Raw genomic sequence first — 20,500 nt, 5'->3', positions numbered from 1 at the left:
TTCAGAATGTAGCAGTTTTTTTAATGTAAATAGAAATAAAACTGAGTTTTTTGTTTCTCCCCTTTTACTATTCTTATTAGGTTGTATTTCCCCCCTTCACCGTACCCAATTAGTGTTACACCTGTAGTACCATACCTAGAGTGGCCTGTATTTCCAGCCAATGATGTGATTTATGGCTCTGGTCAAGCAGTAAAAATATAGAAATTTAATTGGTCCAACACAGTTGGATTTGCTGTGCCAGTTTTTGCTAAGGACACAGGGAGGCACATTATACCTTTTTGTTATCCATCCATTTTCTGAAACTGCATCCCAGGATGGGACGCCAACCCATTGCAGGGCACACTCACACCAACAGGCAATTTGGCAACTCCAGTTAGTCTCAGCATGTTTTTGGACTGTGAGGGAAAACCGCAGTACCTATAGGAAACCCCACGATGACACGGGGAGAACATGCAAACTCCACGCACATGGAACCCTGGGGGAGACTCAAACCCGGGTCCCGGAGGCGTGAGGCACCAGTGCCAACCACTGTGCCACCGTGCTGCCCCTCGTTTTGATTAATTTGATTAATTTGCAACCGCTTGAATGAATTTCACCCACAACAGTTCAGAAAAGGCACTTTTACAAGTAATTTGTACAAGGTAGGATTATAACAAAAACATGGAGTCAGACATTTACAGTAGAAGGTCAAAGACACAAAGGCATTGAATTTACAAATATTTTTCAGCAACAGACCCAACAATATAATGATGATATAACAAAAAAATATTGAATCTACGTCTCCAAGTCATTTATAGTTTGTTGTAGTACACTACTGGCTTAATTGTCTAGGTCAGCGATTCTCAACCCATGGGTCTGAAAGGGTCATGAGGCAGAGTTGGAAATGTTAGCATTTTAAAACCAGCAAGCTCCTATGCTGATCCACGATCAGATTTCCCAGCCCCAATCCTAGAATTGACCTATATAAACGGGTCTTGGGTCTGCAAATGCTTAGCGCAAAACTAGTGAGAACTCAACCAGTCCAAGAAGCTGAACCACAGGTGCTTATTTAAAAATTTACTCGCACATCCAATCAGATTTATGCGATAGTTATTGATTGCCGTAAATTGCAGAGTGCACTGCATGCTTGATCATAGCCATAATTTAAACCTATACTTCATATAGGGTCATGACCGAGCTGGGATGGTAAAAATTGGGTCGCAGTGCAAAAAAGGTTGAGAATCACTGGTCTAGCTAACCATGAAGTTACAGTCATTGAGTAAGATGAGTGCCAACATGAGCTCCACTAGGGGGCAGCAATGAACAGGAGGGGTTATAAGAGGTACATTGGGATTTGTCAGATATCCACATACTCCATCTTGCTCTCCATGAGAAATGCAATTTTTGGGTCAGAGCACAGGATTGGCTAGCATGCAATGCCCCAGTAACAGTTGGGATTAAGGGCCTTAGTCAAGGGCCTAGCGGGATTATGATTACGCTGCCAGCCACAGGATACAACCCCAAAACCTTCTGGTCAGGGCTGTAAACCACCATGTTGCCCTAAAGACTGATTCATGTTGCCACAGAAAACTATCAAGGACTATGAATTATGAATAGTATCACAGAGGAAATCTCACTAAAACTGGCCCAATATAAGCAAGACATTTTCTGAAAAATACAAACAAAAAATCTCCCTTACAATGACACAAAATAGTGGTGCAAACCCTTCCCAATTTAAATTTTAAACCTGCTGGCTTGTCCCAGCTCCTTGATTGGAGAAAACTCGTTTTTCACATTTCTTATTGGTCAGTGTCACCAGCATTTACCACAAGGCGTATGGGGGTCTGAGATGCAGTCCAGGATTTGTGACCTGGCATTTTGGAGGGAGAGTAACAGAGGACCATAAAAAAGTGGCAAGTAGTACAGAGCAAATTTACAGTTTTATTGTCATGTGTTCTGAGGAACACTGAAATTCTCGTGGCTTGGGGACAGGTGGATGGAGGGAAAAAAGGATTAAACAACAGTGGAAATAAAGGACAAAAACATCAGTGTAGTAAAAGACAATTCAAGACAATATAGTGCACTATGGAATGTTAGTCACCCCAAGGTGCTTGTAAAGGTGAATGGAAATTCATTTAAAAAAAGAAAGCATGCTGGGAACACAAACTTACTGCGGAATGACTTTGCAGCTGTATTTTAGCGATGGATCCAGGACTTTCTGAAGGTTCTGCAAAGAGTCATTTTCACAGCTTGTCCTGTAAGAGAAGAAAAGCATATCAGACAAAATACTTTCCGGAATGCTAGCCTTCAACTCTACTTGAGCTGCGTGTGGGCCATTGAAAGAGAGACATCCTTAGTCATTGTGGATTAGGAGAAAAGATAGGGATATTTGACTCATGATACAAATGTGGATGATCACAGGAGTAGATCTGGGAGGAGGTTGTTCATGAATTCCAGGGATTGGTGCAAGCCAGTGTTTCTCAACCCAGTCCTTGGGGCCCCGGGACAGTCCAAGTTTTGGTTCCCTCCTACCTCTCTGCACACCTGAACCTGGTATTTGGTGTTCTTCATTGTCAGGTGCGCTCAGAGCTGGGAGTGAGTGACGGTGTGGAGCTTACACATTCTTTTGGGTGACCAGGACCACAGTCAGACCGCTCACCCTGGGGTAGATTAACCTTCCCACTTCAATGGCAAAAAAACTGGCAAAAGAAAAAAATACAGAAGTGTTATTTCATTATTGTTAGTGTTGTTTTGAATTACGTATCTGTGTTACAGTAACCTATGCTAGCAAGTTTTTGCACACAGCAGGTTTTAACCACTTATTTAATAAACTGCAGATATTTTATTCTTAAGCATTGGAAAGTTGAGTGAACAACTATAAATGAAAATATGAGTGAAATAAAACAAGTGTCCTTTATAACACGGAAAGAGTATGTAACAGTGCATGTCTGACATCCCATTAACAGGTTGTGTGGTAATGGCAGAGTCAAATTCTAGATTGTCCTATAACTTTAAATATACAAGTTGTTTCATCCCATGAAACAGAGCAGTATTTAATGTCCCTTGTAGAAAGGATTTCTTGAATTTCCTCTGCTGTTATAACTGATTAATCAAAGATGACATTTTCTTGCTAATAAAGGTACTCAAATGGTGAACATGCTGTAAATTTTGTTAGCAAAGAATATTGAGTGTATTTTAGTAAATGTTTAGTAAACATGCAAATGTAGAAAATCTCAGTGTGTGCAAAAACTTTTGGCTGGTAGTGTAGTTATAGCTGGAAAACACAATATTAACAGTTGCCTTGGAACTCAAGCAGTAGTGTGTTGTGGTTCAGTAGATAACACTATAGACTGGAACCTCCATGGTTTGGGGTGTGTGCTGAGTTTGCAAGTTATTCTGGTACACTCTGGTTTCCCACAATTAAAACACATGCAAACGGGTGATTTGGCAGATCTGAATAGCTCCTGCTGAGTGTATATACCCTGAGATGGGATCCTGTTCGGGGACTCCCCAGCCTTGTGCCTCCTGCAATAGGCTCCAGACTCACAGCCAGCCTGTACTAGATAAGTGCTTTTTGGAGGGGAATGGCTACTGTTTAATAGTAACAGTAATGGACACACTAGGATGTGATCGTAAGGCTTCCAGGGCTGAGGGACAGGTACACAGTGTGGCAGAAATCATTTGAGCAACATTTAGCTGGAGAGGACAGGTTTTAAAAGGCCGGCTTGCGTCAGCTTTCTACGATTCCCATGGCAGTAGCAGAGCAAGGAGCAAGAATGGTGTGTTCCTGATTTCTCTCTCACACACAGTGCCTTTTGTGAGAATTTTGTCTATTAACCCCTCAGTTGCAGACAGTGCAGGTCCGTGGGGTTGGAAGCAAAGCAGATGGGGGGGGAACTGACCTGCTGGGGTCGAACGGGGTGGCGATGGAGCCGTTCAGCATGACTGTGGCTGCTCCGCAGGTGTGCTCTGCAAACTGAAAGAGGGAAGGGACTTCACCCCATTGGAAATGGCCAAAGCAGGTGCCAAGCAGCCTGACAGAGAAGCTGCTGTCAAACCAATGTGCCGCGACAAAAAGTGATTTATTCTCGCAAACCTTCAGAATAATTAAGCGTAGCTATGAAAAGCAACATAGCAAAACGTAATGCATTTTAGTCAAAATTGCGTCTGGCATGCTGCACTGTTAGTGCAAGACTGGACCGATCAGTACATCACCGTGGCAACTGGACACAAAGCCCTTTTGATGCACTCAATTCCAGTGCAGGTTCAGTACAAAGAGAGACTTTTATTCAAACCGTAACAATTCCCGTGCTGACTGGCAGAGGGCCACCCCGTTCTGAAGGATGCACGCTAGGCCCAAATTTTACTAACCATCTATGCTTCAGCTTACATGTGATGCAATTCTACCTGTATCATCAAAGTACCTTTTTTAAATTGCTTAGCACTTGTTACCAAACCACCTTCCATAGCACCTAGTTATGCTGCAACAGTCTGGAAGCAGGGAAGGTTTGCTGCCAAGCTCTTCATCTGAGTGCTGAAAATGTTTGACTGACAGCTATCTATCAGTAGACATCACGCTTCCGGTGACCTTTGACTCAATGACTTTGACTCTGGTCCGAAGACTCACTCATTTGAGCATTGTATGTGTCAAAAATGTGGTTTTCCTGTTTACCACACAGATGGCAAATTAGAGAGTGATTTCCACGCACATAGTAAGTCTTTCTGTATTGTGTTAAGATAAGTGAGAATATGCAAATCTAATCTTATAAAGCATATATTGTAAATGAAATACATAGTGTTATGATCTGTTATAAAAATGCTTAATGTTTGTTGTCTTGATATGCCGTAAAATACAGTATGTATAAACATGCAAGTAAGACAGGGAGATGCTTACTTTTTTAATTAAAAATTTCTAATATACTCAAATGTGACTTGACTCCTACTCATCATCTCTTTTGATGTTGATGTGATATATTTGGGATATATCTGTACATGTGGAACATCTAATGGAAATAATGGACATTGGAAATATTCGTTCACCACATCTTACTGTCCTGAGCTTGAGGTTACATCCACATAAGGCAACAGCATAAACCGAGGGCATTTCAAACACCAGTGGAGAACACATTTCCAGCATCCCACACTTCACTGGTCCTTACTATATTCATGGGTGTTGTGCAGATGTGGTATGAGGTCTAGGCAGGCATGGGGTGAAGTAGAAAAATAAGTTTAAACTCCCCCAGAATGTTTTTGCTATCTTTCAGGCAAATATGGAATAGCAAGTTTGAACCCCACCTTGAAATCTGCTTCAGACCCTGGTGGGTGAAATCTACACATCCATGCCTACACATCTATGGATCTAGATCAGCTGTTTTAAAGCCAGGTTTCACGGTTGGGGTATGAGGAGTGCGAGTAACTGAAGAGCAAAGGAATGTCTGCACTGGATCTATGTGTAGGGGGAGCTGTGGTGGACATGGTCAAAGAGTAATTTCAGTACATGTGGGGTAACCATCGGAGAGCCATTGTGTAACTGGTTTAAAAGCAGTCCTAATGCAGAAACAGGGCTATTGGTTACATCACGGTCCTGGTAGCTTACCATGCCAGAGGACCAGTTCCAGAATGACCGAACTGGATTCATCGTGCATTCTGTCCAGGCAGGACACCCAGAGGTAAAGATTTCTGAAGATGAAACAAACACAGGAAACAGAGACACTCACATATATTTAAAACATATATTTTTCCTTCCTAGAGCATTATGCCATTAAAGCGCATGCCTGGAAAATCAAGAACACAAGTGCATGGAAATAGCCAAAGTATTCAGAAAGGCCACAAAAAGCTGCTGAGGACAGGAAACACTAATAAGCAGGGAGGTCCCAGGACAGAAGACTTTGCTGCAGCATAACAGTCAAGGAAAGGATGCAGCATTTATAATCTTTTTATTTTTTATTTTTTAAACACTCTGCCAGGCTGATGGTGAACAAAAAAATACAACGAAATTTTGTTCTGATGTGCACTAACCAGTGTATTTCTGAATGACAATAAAAGTGGCTATTCTATTCTATTCTATTTAGTGATAGTGGTCTATACCGTTACTGTTGTTCTTCCCACACCAGGTCAGCCCATCCATGACAGATCCCAGCAGGGTGTCCTCCAGTGTCTCCAAGCACTTCTTCTCTTTAGTGTACTTATGACTGATTTCTTTTGTTTTGCTCCAGAAGAGAGTCTGAACAACACAACAGCACTTAGACATATATGTGTGGCAAAAAGTATGTGGAAAACAGCTTCTCCAACATTTCATTCCAAAACCAAGGGCACAACTACTGTATGAAATTGGTGACACTTTGTTCCTGTAATGTTGGAACATTGCTGATGGGATTTGCTGCCATTGAGGTTGGGTGTTGATGATGAGTTATCAGGTCCCTTTCTGTGAGCTTGTGCAGCCCACCACTTCAAAAATGAACTTGCCGCTTAACCTTTGCACTTAACAATCACCTCACCTGCAGTTGAACAGGGCAGCTCTAGCAGGGCAGTAATTTAGTAAACAAAGACAGTGCCAAGCGGAAGTCACTTTGTTTACTCACATTTAGCCCCGACTACCTTAATTCCAAGTTATTCAGCTAAGCAAGAAATCCTGCCTTCTGAAACAGTGTTTGGACAGTACTGTGCATGACCAATTTAAAGAGCCAGAAATAATACATAAGTGTAAAACAGTACAAAACAACAACATTAACTTCTGTTGAAAAGGTGTGAAGCCATCTTGAATTCTGAGCTCAGGGTTGTGCCGATTCCTCCGAGTTCACAAGTCAGAATTCCGACTTCTGGGGGCGTTCCAGTTGAAATTTGCGACTGGGAACTCGGGATTTCCGAGTTATGAGTTCAAATGGAACAGCATATCAGCAGTGTGTGTGGCTTGGTAAGGCAGTTCCTCTAATTCATAGGGATGTTCACATATTAATCATTGTCCTCCAGGGAACTTTGAGCCAAAGTATCATATCGAGTGAATTCAGATATTGTGGGACATCAGGTAATGTGGGGCAATTAAGCTATGACAAGTTTATTTCCCAGCTAAAGTAGATCCAATTAGAATCGTTATCAGGAGTTGGTTTAGAAAGCACATGATCCGAAAAACATGATTTTATTGGCCTGAGGTCACAGTTGAGGGTAAGGCGAGCATTTTCCTGGAACGTCCCTCAGAAATCACATCCTAAGGTGAATGACAACTGCTTTTGATTGTATTAATATTAAGGTTGTAAATCTGTCATAAAAATGCATTGTTCCTAATTCTTATGTAATTATGCCTATGATATACTACTGCAGTAAATTAAATACTTTAAATTGACAAAGTTCTATTTAATTTTTTGAACAGTTATTCTTCAGTTGTCCCACTTTTCCAAATTAATTAAGGAAAGTGGGACAGTATGTTTCAAGTAATGGGGAACAAGTTTATAGGCTCTCCCAAGAAGAGAGTAATTACATATTTGACAGGATGGAGTCCCGACTCTTAAATATATTGAGTAACTATACATATAATTATTTATTTATGGAATGGAAAAAATTGTCAACTTGAATTTGTTCAATTGTTTTAGTGTATAGAATAGAATAGAATAGAAAGCTTTTAGTGTCATTATACTGGAGATGCTACTTGATAACACCAAGGCAGAAAGTTAGAAAGGTGAAGGGGCAGAGCTTGCTCAATGCATGGAGTGAGGAAAGGATGGCAAGAGGAGGCCAAAATGATTACAAGCAACTGTATTCTATTTACTGTTAGTATAAGTTTTACATGTATTGGTTTAGGTATTTTCTAAATTTATTTTCCAAAACGAAATTAAATCTAATGGATTTTGACTTTTTTCAAAGACTATTTTTGATTTAAAAAAAAATTTACAGTGATTGTTTAACTGTTCCTTGAGCTGTTTTGTCTATTAAACTCGCAAAACCCTTTGCAAATTATTCAATATTGATGTATTGCACCTATATTCAATACTGATGTATTGCACCTGTGACGTCTTCGCTCGAGCACAGAGCGGGGAAACAGCACATAAGCCGAGAAGTCAGGTGAACGAGGACTTTAATCAGGAAAGCAACGAAGAACAGGATAAACCAGAAGACGAACGTTACACAACATTAATGACTGGACTGGGGAAACATACTTAAACGCGGACTTAAATACCTAGGACTAATCAACAACAAGGAGAAACAGCTGATAAATATGGGGATTCCACGCGGGGTTAGATGAGGGGCGTGGCACACGGGAATGTCGGACGAGCGGGTCAGGACAGAACCTATATTCACACTGTCCCACATTACCAAGTCATGCACCTGTCCCACTTTACCTGAAATGTGTCCCACTTTACTTTACGGGTGCAGGGAGTGTATAGACCTGTATCACGACCCCCATAAGCAAGACATGTAATTTTTTTTTCGTTTATGTGATAAGTAGACATCGTACGGATTGCAGATAGGTATACGTGGGTTAAGTAAATTAGGTTAATGTTTCAATGGGCACTAGAAATAAAAATGGCAAAAAATGTCCCACTTTACCTGAATTCACCCTCTAGAAGTTAACAACAACAACATTATTATTATTATTATTATTATTAATAATGATAATAATAATAATACATGACGTAATATGTTAGATTAGATTAAAAGAATATTGCGATTTAAGGCAAACCATGGGCGTAATTTCCAGGGGGGTTAGGGGGGTCATGACCCCCCCAATAATCAGATCCAGCCAATATAACCCCCCCAATAATCATGTTTCCCCCGTAATAGGTGGAGACCTCGACCCCCACAATGTTCCAGCCAAAGGTACGCCCTTGAGGCAAACTAAACTATATTTTGCTAAACAGACCCAAACCAACATCCAAAATTGAAAACAATACGATACCCTGTTGCAGGCGGGATATTTGGACTGGAACAGTTGCCTGTAAGCCTCCGGGGGCACGGCGCACGGGTCCTGACCCACAAAGGCTTTTGTGAACGTCATCCACAGAGTGTTGCAGATGCTCTCACTGAAAGAAGGAAAGTGTACTTCAGAGCGGTTCCTCTTCCAAAACGGGGGAGGTGTGAGCAAGCTGTTGCACTATGCAGGAAGAAATATTAATTCGTATTTTTTTTCGAAAGCTACTAAAGCGATTTCACAAATCTTCGCGAAAACACAGCGATTCTACAAAAATATAAACATCAAAAAAAAAAAAAGCACAGCAACAGCCTGCAGATCAGGGATCTCACAGCAGGGGCAGCCGAAAAAGGAAGGGTAAAATTTGCCGACGCGGTCTGGGAGATTCTTGGAAAAATTTTGCGAATTTTGCATGATCGCCTGTTATCATAAGGGGCACTTGTTATAGTGTCACCCTGCCATGATAGGGCCGGGCGCGTATGCCCCTCTGCCCCCGCCTCCACTGATTTCCCCGTAACGTGCGTTTGCTTAGGGAAATGTGTTACGATGTAGCCTAGTTCATTTAGCAGACAATTAACTTTTCCTTGTGATAATATTTGCATAAAACTTAGATAATGCACGTCTGATGATATGCAACCTCTTTCCCCAACTGTGTCAACGTGACCGGAAAGTTAAACATATAAGTTCAAAAGTCCTTACAGTGTGGTCACTGCATTCGTGGTGTCTGGTTAAATTCACTAGTCTCAGAAATAAATAAACGGAAAGAACTATTTCCAGTTTTAACAGCATTGATATTATTGTTATCTGCTTCTCAAGAATTACCACCAGAGAACTGAATAAGAGGTTCTTTATTGCTTTAATATAAAGTTTTGAAAATGCTAAAAATGGTTCCTTATCCATAATTATGAATTGAAATATATATCTTGCGTAGTCACTTTATAACAAACATTTGAGAGTACTCAAAACAAACAAAGTGTTTTAAAAATAATACGACACATACAAAACTTCCAAACTTCCCGAACTCACCTTGAATCTAGATCGTTATTTTTTAAGAAAGTTTCGCATCGGGAAATAATGTTGGTTTTTAAATCTTCGCTTGATGAGGCTCCACTATTACTTCTAAATATTATGCCCACGCAAATAGCGAGGATTATTAGCAGAAGGAGTGTCGTGCAGACAGCCGCGATGAGGCGATTTCGTCTTCTCTTCCGAGTGTCCATACTCTTGGTCTTAATACTTAATTAAATGAACCAGTGGGTAGCGAGGCTGCGGTGCGACAGGAAAGCTGGGCTTCCGATGCAGTGGGTGGCATTTTAAGGAAGGCTGGCTTATGAAAAGAGATATTTCAGATTAGGAGGCTTATCATAAGTATGGGCTAAATGGCTGATGGGCGTATTTTCTTTTTCATTCACTGCAATGACACCGGTTTAGTTATATTCCCGCTTTTGTTTCTTTTTACAGCATTTAACATGCATGTGGCAAATTGGTTAGAGTAATTAAACTCCTTAATAGTTTTCATGACGGTACAGCTAAATCTGTTCAGCCTCCAGCAAAGGAGACTGAGGGGGGACATGATCCAGGTCTATAAGATTCTAACAGGTTTATATGCTGTTCAACCGAATAGTTACTTCAGCATTAGTTCAAATACAAGAACTCGTGGCCACAGGTGGAAATTAGCGGGAGAACATTTCAAACTGGATTTAAGGAAGCACTTCTTTACACAGCGTGTAGTCAGAGTATGGAATAGTCTTCCTGATAACATAGTGCAAGCTGAATCCTTGGATTCCTTTAAATCAGAGCTAGATAAGATTTTAACAACTCTGAGCTATTAGTTAAGTTCTCGCCAAGCGAGCTCGATGGGCCGAATGGCCTCCTCTCGTTTGTATAGTTCGTATACAATTAGGGGAAATTAAATAACGTGGAGTTGCAGGATTGTTTACTGACAGACAACTTTTCCCTTAGGCCTATTACATGACGATACAAACAATTAGGATAAATTAACTTAAATGATAACGCGTAGTCTATGAAACTGAAATAATACACATATTTCACAACAACCAATAAGTGCAATGTCACTTAAGTACACATTTGCGCTGTTAGGAGAAATTGTCATGTGTATCGTAACGGTTATGGCATTTCTGGTTATAAATCAAAATTCCTTAGAATCCCACGCCTTAACAGTTTCAACGTAGCGTTACAAATCACATACACGCACGCACACACACAATCGCACAATGCATACACTCAAGCATGCACGCACACAGACTAGGCCAGTGTATTTCAACCTTTTTTGAGCCACGGCACATTTTTTACATTGAAAAAAATCCCACGGTACACCACCAACCAAAAATGTTACAAAATGACACTCTGTAGCCTAGTAATGACAAAATAGTCTCAATTTATTTATACTCACTCAGTGTGAAACCTGAACCTGTTTGGTTGAACACAAAGCTAATATCCTGGCAGGAATTGAAGACAAACACATGAAGCTCTTCCTGAACAGCTCTCAGACTCCCTTTGTTTTTAGTTTTTATATGAGTCAGGCTTGAAAAACTCAGCTCACACAGATATGTTGTGGAAAATGGGAGTACATGCAGTGATCCCCCGCTTATTGTGGAAGTTACGTTGCACACCCATCAGAGATAGGTGAAAATCCGCGATATAGAAAGACCATATAAACATTTTTTTTATAGTTTAAGCCTTAAAACACCCCTCCCACACACTTTAAACACATGTCGGACTAAGGATATGAGTAACATAAAACTAATAATAATAATAATAATAATAGTAATAATAATAATATATTATTATATTAATATATTTCGAAAAAGTTTTTTAGACCAATTAAGTGAAATTGGATAATTTGCCATGGCACACCTTACAATCTGTAGTGTGCCGTGGCACAGTGGTACCGGGACCAGGAACAGGGACAAGAGGGCACTAAGGGGCCTGCGGGGTAAGAACTGGAGCAGATGGGGGCAACAAGGACAAAGGAGGGCTCAGTGGAAGTGGGGGAGACCTCATTGGGGCAAGACATGAAGGCAGGTTTGTCCAAGTCAGGTTCAGGCATGGCTGGGAGCCTCTTTGATAGCACAAGCTAATGGAGAGGCTCAGGGAGACAGAGACTGTCTGTTGCAGGTAGCAGTGCCACAAAGGGTCCCAGACACTCATTCGATGGTCTGGCTTCAGGCAACAAGGGGTCCGCAGGTTTGGAGCCGACAACAGTGTCCTCTTCCATGGGGCACACACACACACACACACACACACACACACACACATGTAGGGTAAACATATCCTTATGGGGACCGCTCATTCATTTCAATGGGAAAAATGCTAAAGCTAACTATGACAACCTTAACCTCTACCCTGCCCTAACCATAACCATAAGTAACCTAACAAAATACAAGAGTTTTTGCATTTTCATTTTTTTTTTTTTTCCCCCTGTCGTGTCCGGCAGTTTAGCAAGCAGGATGTTATTCTGGGTGCTTTATTGTGCCAACACTTTTATTTTGCCAAGTGGAGCTTCGGATTTAAGCTCCTCTTGTTACTTGAGGTATACTCTTTATTAATCAGTTATATGTCATTGCGCCACAAAGCCGGAGCTGACAGGGGGGGTTAGTGGGAAAGAGATAGAGAGAGAAAGTGAGAAAGGAGAGAAAGGGGTGAGAGACAGAGGAAGTAGAAAAATAAATAAATACATAATAAAAATAAAATAAGGAGGGGGGTCAGAGAGAGAGACAGGGAAAGCGAAATAATACTGACAGTAGAACAAGAAAGAAAGAGTAATAAAAGGACAGCTTCTGCATCTTGCTGCTTTACACCGTATCATCACACCAGCTGCTGTATCTGAAAGATAAGATCCAGGGACACACACAAACAGTATACACACAAAGAAACCAGTGGTACCGCCACGACATGGGACCGTGCCTGTGCCAGTATCCGCTCCTGGAATTAAATACGTTAATACCAGCGAAAAAAAAATAATTAAAAAAGAATAAAAATAAATAAATAAATATATATATATATACACTCACCTAAAGGATTATTAGGAACACCTGTTCAATTTCTCATTAATGAAATTATCGAATCAACCAATCACATGGCAGTTGCTTCAATGCATTTAGGGGTGTGGTCCTGGTCAAGACAATCTCCTGAACTCCAAACTGAATGTCAGAATGGGAAAGAAAGGTGATTTAAGCAATTTTGAGCGTGGCATGGTTGTTGGTGCCAGACGGGCCGGTCTGAGTATTTCACAATCTGCTCAGTTACTGGGATTTTCACGCACAACCATTTCTAGGGTTTACAAAGAATGGTGTGCAAAGGGAAAAACATCCAGTATGCGGCAGTCCTGTGGGCGAAAATGCCTTGTTGATGCTAGAGGTCAGAGGAGAATGGGCCGACTGATTCAAGCTGATAGAAGAGCAACTTTGACTGAAATAACCACTCGTTACAACCGAGGTATGCAGCAAAGCATTTGTGAAGCCACAACACGCACAACCTTGAGGCGGATGGGCTACAACAGCAGAAGACCCCACCGGGTACCACTCATCTCCACTACAAATAGGAAAAAGAGGCTACAATTTGCACGAGCTCACCAAAATTGGACAGTTGAAGACTGGAAAAATGTTGCCTGGTCTGATGAGTCTCGATTTCTGTTGAGTCAGAATTTGGCGTAAACAGAATGAGAACATGGATCCATCATGCCTTGTTACCACTGTGCAGGCTGGTGGTGGTGGTGTAATGGTGTGGGGGATGTTTTCTTGGCACACTTTATGCCCCTTAGTGCCAATTGGGCATCGTTTAAATACCACGGCCTACCTGAGCATTGTTTCTGACCATGTCCATCCCTTTATGACCACCATGTACCCATCCTCTGATGGCTACTTCCAGCAGGATAATGCACTATGTCACAAAGCTCGAATCATTTCAAATTGGTTTCTTGAACATGACAATGAGTTCACTGTACTAAAATGGCCCCCACAGTCACCAGATCTCAACCCAATAGAGCATCTTTGGGATGTGGTGGAACGGGAGCTTCGTGCCCTGGATGTGCATCCCACAAATCTCCATCAACTGCAAGATGCTATCCTATCAATATGGGCCAACATTTCTAAAGAATGCTTTCCCTTGTTGAATCAATGCCACGTGGAATTAAGGCAGTTCTGAAGGCGAAAGGGGGCCAAACACCGTATTAGTATGGTGTTCCTAATAATCCTTTAGGTGAGTGTAAATTTTCATAGAAATTTCTAAAGGTGTTGTTTATTTCATCTGGGTCATGTGTAATGTTACCTAATAGGTCTTTTACGGAAGAGATTGTTGTTTTTTCCTTGTTCAGCTTTAATTGGTTGGCTAAAAATCTACCTGATCTGTTGATTTGTTCTAAATTTTCCAGTCTAAGCCTTTGCAACAAGAACTGTTTTTTTATTATTGATCTCGTCTAATTTAAGTTTTGTTTTCCTTAATTCATTCAGTTTTTTTCATAGCAGTCACCAATTTTTATAAAATAGAGTTTTCCCTTATGGGGACCAGGAAACTGGTCCCCATAAGGGAAAAAAATGGATATTTATCACGTTATGGGGACATTATGTCCCAATAAGGATAGGTAAACCCGCTCACACACACACACACACACACCTCTTCATAGAGGACCCCCACTATTGCAAGCACATCCTCAATTGTTGAATCCAAGGTGAGGGAGGTTATGCACCCCCATAACTCCCAGAGAAGCACCACCGTCTCTGGAGAGAGGTGGACTGCAGGCTGGGTGAGCAGCATCAAATATACCCCAGAATGGTAAGGCAGTCTGCAGCCAGGGAATCATCAGGGACTTTTGGAGTTCCATCATTCCGTCACATGCAGGCAGAATGGAGGACAAGGGAGCAGGCATAGAGGCAAACAAAATAAGGTTTGTTAAAGGAACTGTCACGATCGCAGGCAGACGAGCAGGGAAGCAGGCGATCGGAGCCAGGAAACAGGGTAAAAACGGGGATTTATTAAGCAGGACAGGACTGGGGAAGCACGACAGTAACATTACAATGACAAGTCTGGGGTACATCGACTGAGACACGGACTAAATGCACAAGACTAGGCAAACGAAACAGGAAACAGCTGGGCACAATCGGGAAAGCACACGTGGATAATGAGGGGGCGTGGCACACACTAGGAGCGGACGGAGCGGGGCGTGACATAACCCCCCCCCAAAGGCGCGCACACCGGGCGCGCCCGAGAGGAGGCGACGGACGGGACGAAACCGGGGAACAGGACCTGAAAGACAAAGCAAAACATCAACCAAAACCAGGGAACAAGACAGAGACACAAAACAAGAACAGGGACGAAAAGAAGGACAGGACCTGACAGAGGACAGGGAAGGCGGACAGACAGATCAAGAAGGGAGACACAAGGGGAACACCCACAGGCGACACGAAAGGGCCAGGAGTGCCAAAAGGAGGAACAAAGGGACGAGGAACAGAGACAGGCGGGACCAAAGGAAAGGGAGGAGGAAGCAGGGGAGCCCGAGGGAGCCCAGGCAGGCGACGGGCAGCGGCCGGAGGGGCCGCAGGCGAGAGGAAGGGGGGAGCAGGAGGGGACCACCCAGGGGCCAAGGGAACGGGACGAGGGAGTGACGGAGGGAACACGGAGGGAGCAGGAGGGAAACCCAGTGAAGGCAGGCAGGAGGGGGAAGCCGCGGCAGGCGGAGGCGCAGCCGGCGAAGGCGCCGTCCGACGCTCAGCCGGAGCAGGGGGGCCCGGAGGCGGCCGACATGGACCCGGAGGCGGGACCGAGGACCGGCACCGAGGATCCAGGGGGGGACCCGGAGGCGACCGCCGACCCCGAGCCAGAGGACCCGCAGGCAGCCACCGAGCCACAGCCAGGGGCCTAACGGGCGAGCCAGGGGGCAGGGCGGGCGGGACCCGGGCCCGACGCCTGTGTCCCCGTCCCTTACGGGAAACTGACAGGCGGGGTCCTGGGAGGTGTCGGCCTTGCCGGGGTAAGGGAGAGGGAGTCAGGAGGGAGGTCAAGTCTGGGCAGACAAGAGTCATGGCCTCCAAAGAGGCAACAGGCGGGGCAGCCGGAGCCTCGGGCGTGGCCGCAGGCGGGGCAGCCAGAGCCGCGGGCGTGGCCGCAGGCGGGGCAGCCAGAGCCGCGGGCGTGGCCGCAGGCGGGGCCGCGGGCAAGACGGGAGAGGCGGCCTCAGACAAGGCCGCGGGCAGGACGGGAAAGGCGGCCTCAGGCAGGGCCGCGGGCAGGACGGGAGAGGCGGCCTCGGACAGGGCCGCGGGCGTGTGGCCAGCAGGAGGCGCCTCAGCGGGCACCTCAGGAAGAGCGGAGGCAGCTGCAGGCATGCGACCAGTAGGGGCCGCCTGGACAGGCGCCTCGGGCGTCCGGTCAGCAGGGGGCGCCTCGGCGGGCGCCGCCAGCACGCGACCAGCAGGGAGCGCCACAGCGGGCGCCGCCATCACACGGCCAACAGGGGGCGCAACCGCAGCCACCTCAGGCAGTTCGGGTGCCGGCAGGACAGGCGAGACAGGCAGTTCGAGAGCCGGCAGGACAGGCGAGACAGGCAGTTCAGGTGCCGGCAGGACAGGCGAGACAGGCAGTTCAGGTGCCGGCAGGACAGGCAGTTCAGGTGCCGGCAGGACAGGCAGTTCAGGTGCCGGCAGGACAGGCGCCGCCGTCACGTGGCCAGCAGGGGGCACCGCGGCGGGTGCCGCCATCACGCGGCCAGCAGGGGGCACCGCGGCGGGTGCCGCAGCTAGAGTGGTGGTAGCTGCAGGGACTGCAGGCAGAGCAGGCAAGACAAGCGGGTCAGGCAGGACAGGCGGGTCAGGCAGGACAGGCGATGCCGCTGGCAAGGCGGCGGCAGCTGCAGCAGGCGGTGCTGCGGGCAGAGCGGCGGCAGTAGCAGCAGGCGGTGCCGCGGGCAGAGCGGCGGCAGCAGCAGCAGGCAGCGCAGCCGCGGGCAGATCGGCGGCGGCAGCAGGCAGCGCAGCCGCGGGCAGATCGGCGGCGGCAGCAGGCAGCGCAGCCGCGGGCAGATCCGGAATATGCAGGTCCGGAGCAGGCAGGAGGGGTGCCGAGCGCGTTGGCGCTGCCCCTTTAAGGGCTCTTGGGACCCGGAGGGGACTTGCGTCTCTTACAGCGCTGATCCCTCTTCCGGAACAGCGTTCTGGCAGGTCTTCCCCAGCCTCTAAAGGAGGCAGGGTCTCCTCGTCATGGGGCTCACCGGTAACACAGGCGTCCTCCAAGACGGGGAGAAGGGAGCACGCTCCCAAGAAGAGCGTCGTCGGGTGGGCTTTCCTCCCTTTTCCACGGCGTCTCTTCTTGGCGTGGGGGAGAGCGGAGCCTTCTGGGACCCAGGGCAGCTCCCCACAGCGGGGAAGCTGAGCGGCCGTAGCCGCGTGAAGCTCAGGGTTGCGCATTTTATTCCCAGCCCTTCTGGAGACCGGGAAGGTGGCCGGTAGCGAGTCGGGGGGCGGTTCCCGGGCGGCATACCCCAGGTGTGGTAGCCAAACCGCCGCTCTCGCCCTCAGCTGCCGCAGGGGTTCGTCCACCTGCTCGAGCAGCTGCTCCTCGCCGATGTGGAACCTCCTATTCAGGAGCTTCCAGCAGTTGTCCACCAGCCGGCGGGCTACGGGATCCGGGTGGAGCTCCAGCTGGTTCGTCCAGGAGATCACCTCTTCCTCCATGGGGAGAACCTCCCCGGTAGCGCTGAGCTTGGTGTGGAGACTTGTCATTCTGTCACGATCGCAGGCAGACGAGCAGGGAAGCAGGCGATCGGAGCCAGGAAACAGGGTAAAAACGGGGATTTATTAAGCAGGACAGGACTGGGGAAGCACGACAGTAACATTACAATGACAAGTCTGGGGTACATCGACTGAGACACGGACTAAATGCACAAGACTAGGCAAACGAAACAAGAAACAGCTGGGCACAATCGGGAAAGCACACGTGGATAATGAGGGGGCGTGGCACACACTAGGAGCGGACGGAGCGGGGCGTGACAGGAACCGAATCAAAGGGGGAGGCTAGGGAACAGCAGACTGGACAACATAACATCAATGACAGAACTAGGAATCACAAGCCAGGGAATCACTTATATACCAGACTAACAAAGAAGCACAATGACAGGCAGTTGGTGTGAATCACAGGAGGGCAGGAACGAGAAGTAAGGCTAACAAGGGATAGGTGCGGCTTTAACCAGCCACACCAGGGAGGAGACAGGAGGATCAGGCAGGGCAGGACATGACACTGCTCTCATTGAGCATTAAGACTTTAGTTTTCACCAGAAATATTATTACATCAGCTTTGACAGTTTATTGGTAACACGAAAAATATCAAGACAGATGGGGCAGAAGACAGGTATGTTTACGAGTCACGTAGCTATAAATCCTGATATCCAGCGCAGGTGCTTAGTCACGTGGTGAAATAATGGGCCAGGTAGCAAATTTATGAGCCTCAAAACTTATTTGTAGGGATGCAGGACACCTCCTGAAATTTATTTTTGCCGATTGGCCTGATCCAGATGTGTGGAAGACAGCGAGACAAAAACAGTGAGGATGACAAGCATCACAATTGTTCACTGACAGACAACTTTTCCAATTCCCTTATTACATGACGTTACATACAATTAGGGGAAATTAACTTAAATGATAACGCGTAGTCTATTAGCTAAGACTAAATGATATTCACACATTTCACAACAACCATGAAATGCAAATGCACTTAAATATGATTTTGCTCTGTTACAACAAGGAATTGCCACCTGTATCGCTTTATGTGTGCCAGCTATGGGCATCCCTGATTATACAACCCCAATTACAAAGAAGCTGGGATGTTGTGTAAATTGTAAATAAAAACAGAATGCAATGATATAGAAATCTCATAAACCCATATTTAATTCATAACAAAACATAGAAAACACATCAAATGTTTAATCTGAGAAAATGTATCATTTTAAGGAAAAGATAAGGTAATTTTGAATGTCATGGCAGCTACACGTCTCAAAAATGTTGGGACAAGGCCATGTTTACCACTGGGTGGCATCCCCTCTGCTTTTAACAACAGTCTGTAAACGTCTGGCGACTGAGGAGATCAATTGCTCGAGCTTTGGGAGAGGAATGTTGTCCCATTCTTGTCAGATACAGGATTCTAGTTGCTCAACTGTCCTAGGTCTTCTGTGTCGTATTTTTCGTTTTATGATGCGCCAAATGTTCTCAATGAGTGAAAGATCTGGACCACTGGCAGGCTAGTTCAGTACCCGGACCCTTCTTCCACGAATCCATTATGTTGTAATTGATGCAGTGTGTGGTTTGGCATTGTCACGTTGGAAAATGGAAGATCTTCCCTGAAAGAGATGTCGTCAGGATGGCAGCATATGTTTCTCTAGAACCTGGATATACCTTTCAGCATTGATGGTGCCTTTCCAGATATGCAAGCTGCCCATGCCATATGTACTAATGCACTCCCATACATCAGAGATGCTGGCTTTTGAACTGAGCGCCGATAACATACTGGGTGGTCCTTTTCCTTTCTAGTCTGGATGATACGGCATCCCTGGTTTCCAAGAAGAATTTCAAATTTAGATTCGTCTGTCCACAGAACAGTTTTCCACTTAGCCACAGTCCATTTTAAATGAGCTTTGGCCCAGAGAAGACATCAGCGCTTCTGGATCATGTTCAAATACAGCTTCTTCTTTGAGTGACAGAGTTTTAACTGGCATCTTTGGATGGCATGGCGAATTGTGTTCACTGATAATGTTTTCTGGAAATATTCCTGAGCCCATTTAGTGATTTCCATTGCAGAATCATGCCTATTTGTGAGGCAGTGCTGCCTAAGGGTCTGAAGATCATGGGCATCCAGAATACTTGTCCCTTACACACAGAGATTTCTCCAGATTCTCTGAATCTTTTGATTATATTATGTACTGTAGATGATGATATTTTCTTTGCAATTTCTTTGCAATTTTACACCGAGGAACTTTTTTCCTGAAATTGCTCCACTATTTGTCGATGCAGTATTAGGGGGATTGGTGATCCTCTGTCCATCTTTACTTCTGAAAGACACTGCAACTCTAAGATGCTCTTTTTATACCCAGTCATGTTACTGACCTGTTGCCAATTGACCTAATTATTTGCAAATTGTTCTTCCAGCTGTTGGGTTTTTCTACCACTAACTTTTCCAGCCTCCTATTGCCCCCGTCCCAACTTTTTTGAGACGTGTTGCTGTCATGAAATTCAAAATGAGCCAATATTTTTCACTAAATAGCAAAATGTCTCACTTTAAACATTTTATATGTTTTATATGTTCTATCAGTTTATGAGATTTCTGTGTCATTGCATTCTGTTGTTATTTACAATTTACCCTACATCCCAACTTCATTGGAAATGGGGTCGTAAATTAAAGTAAAACTATTCTTGGAAAAAACAACCACGCCTTAATATATCCAACGTAGCGTTACAAACCACATAGACGTATGCACAAAATAGTTGCACAATGTATACGTTCAAGCACACACACACGCACACACACGCTCACACACACACACACACACAGACACCAGGCTATTTATTGTGCATTTTGCTAATATTTAAATATATCTTTGTGTCTCTTTAGAAACAT

General features: G+C 45.0%; 1 protein-coding gene across 1 annotated transcript; it reads right to left on the bottom strand.

Annotated features, from left to right (window-relative positions):
* Window positions 1–1,396: 1,396 nt before the first annotated feature.
* LOC111850115 (ADP-ribosyl cyclase/cyclic ADP-ribose hydrolase 1-like) lies at window positions 1,397–10,222 on the bottom strand. The gene is made up of 8 exons (XM_023823674.2): window positions 9,908–10,222; window positions 8,870–8,993; window positions 6,067–6,202; window positions 5,576–5,658; window positions 3,882–3,955; window positions 2,598–2,678; window positions 2,151–2,234; window positions 1,397–1,849 (listed from the first exon to the last, which is right to left on the bottom strand). The coding sequence occupies exons 1-8, from the start codon at window positions 10,099–10,101 to the stop codon at window positions 1,792–1,794; spliced, it is 834 nt and encodes a 277-aa protein (XP_023679442.2). The 5' UTR covers window positions 10,102–10,222; the 3' UTR covers window positions 1,397–1,791.
* Window positions 10,223–20,500: the final 10,278 nt, after the last annotated feature.

This window comes from Paramormyrops kingsleyae, chromosome 1 (assembly GCF_048594095.1).
Source record: "Paramormyrops kingsleyae isolate MSU_618 chromosome 1, PKINGS_0.4, whole genome shotgun sequence".
Taxonomy (NCBI): domain Eukaryota; kingdom Metazoa; phylum Chordata; class Actinopteri; order Osteoglossiformes; family Mormyridae; genus Paramormyrops; species Paramormyrops kingsleyae.
This window is presented reverse-complemented; position numbering and strand designations above follow the sequence as displayed.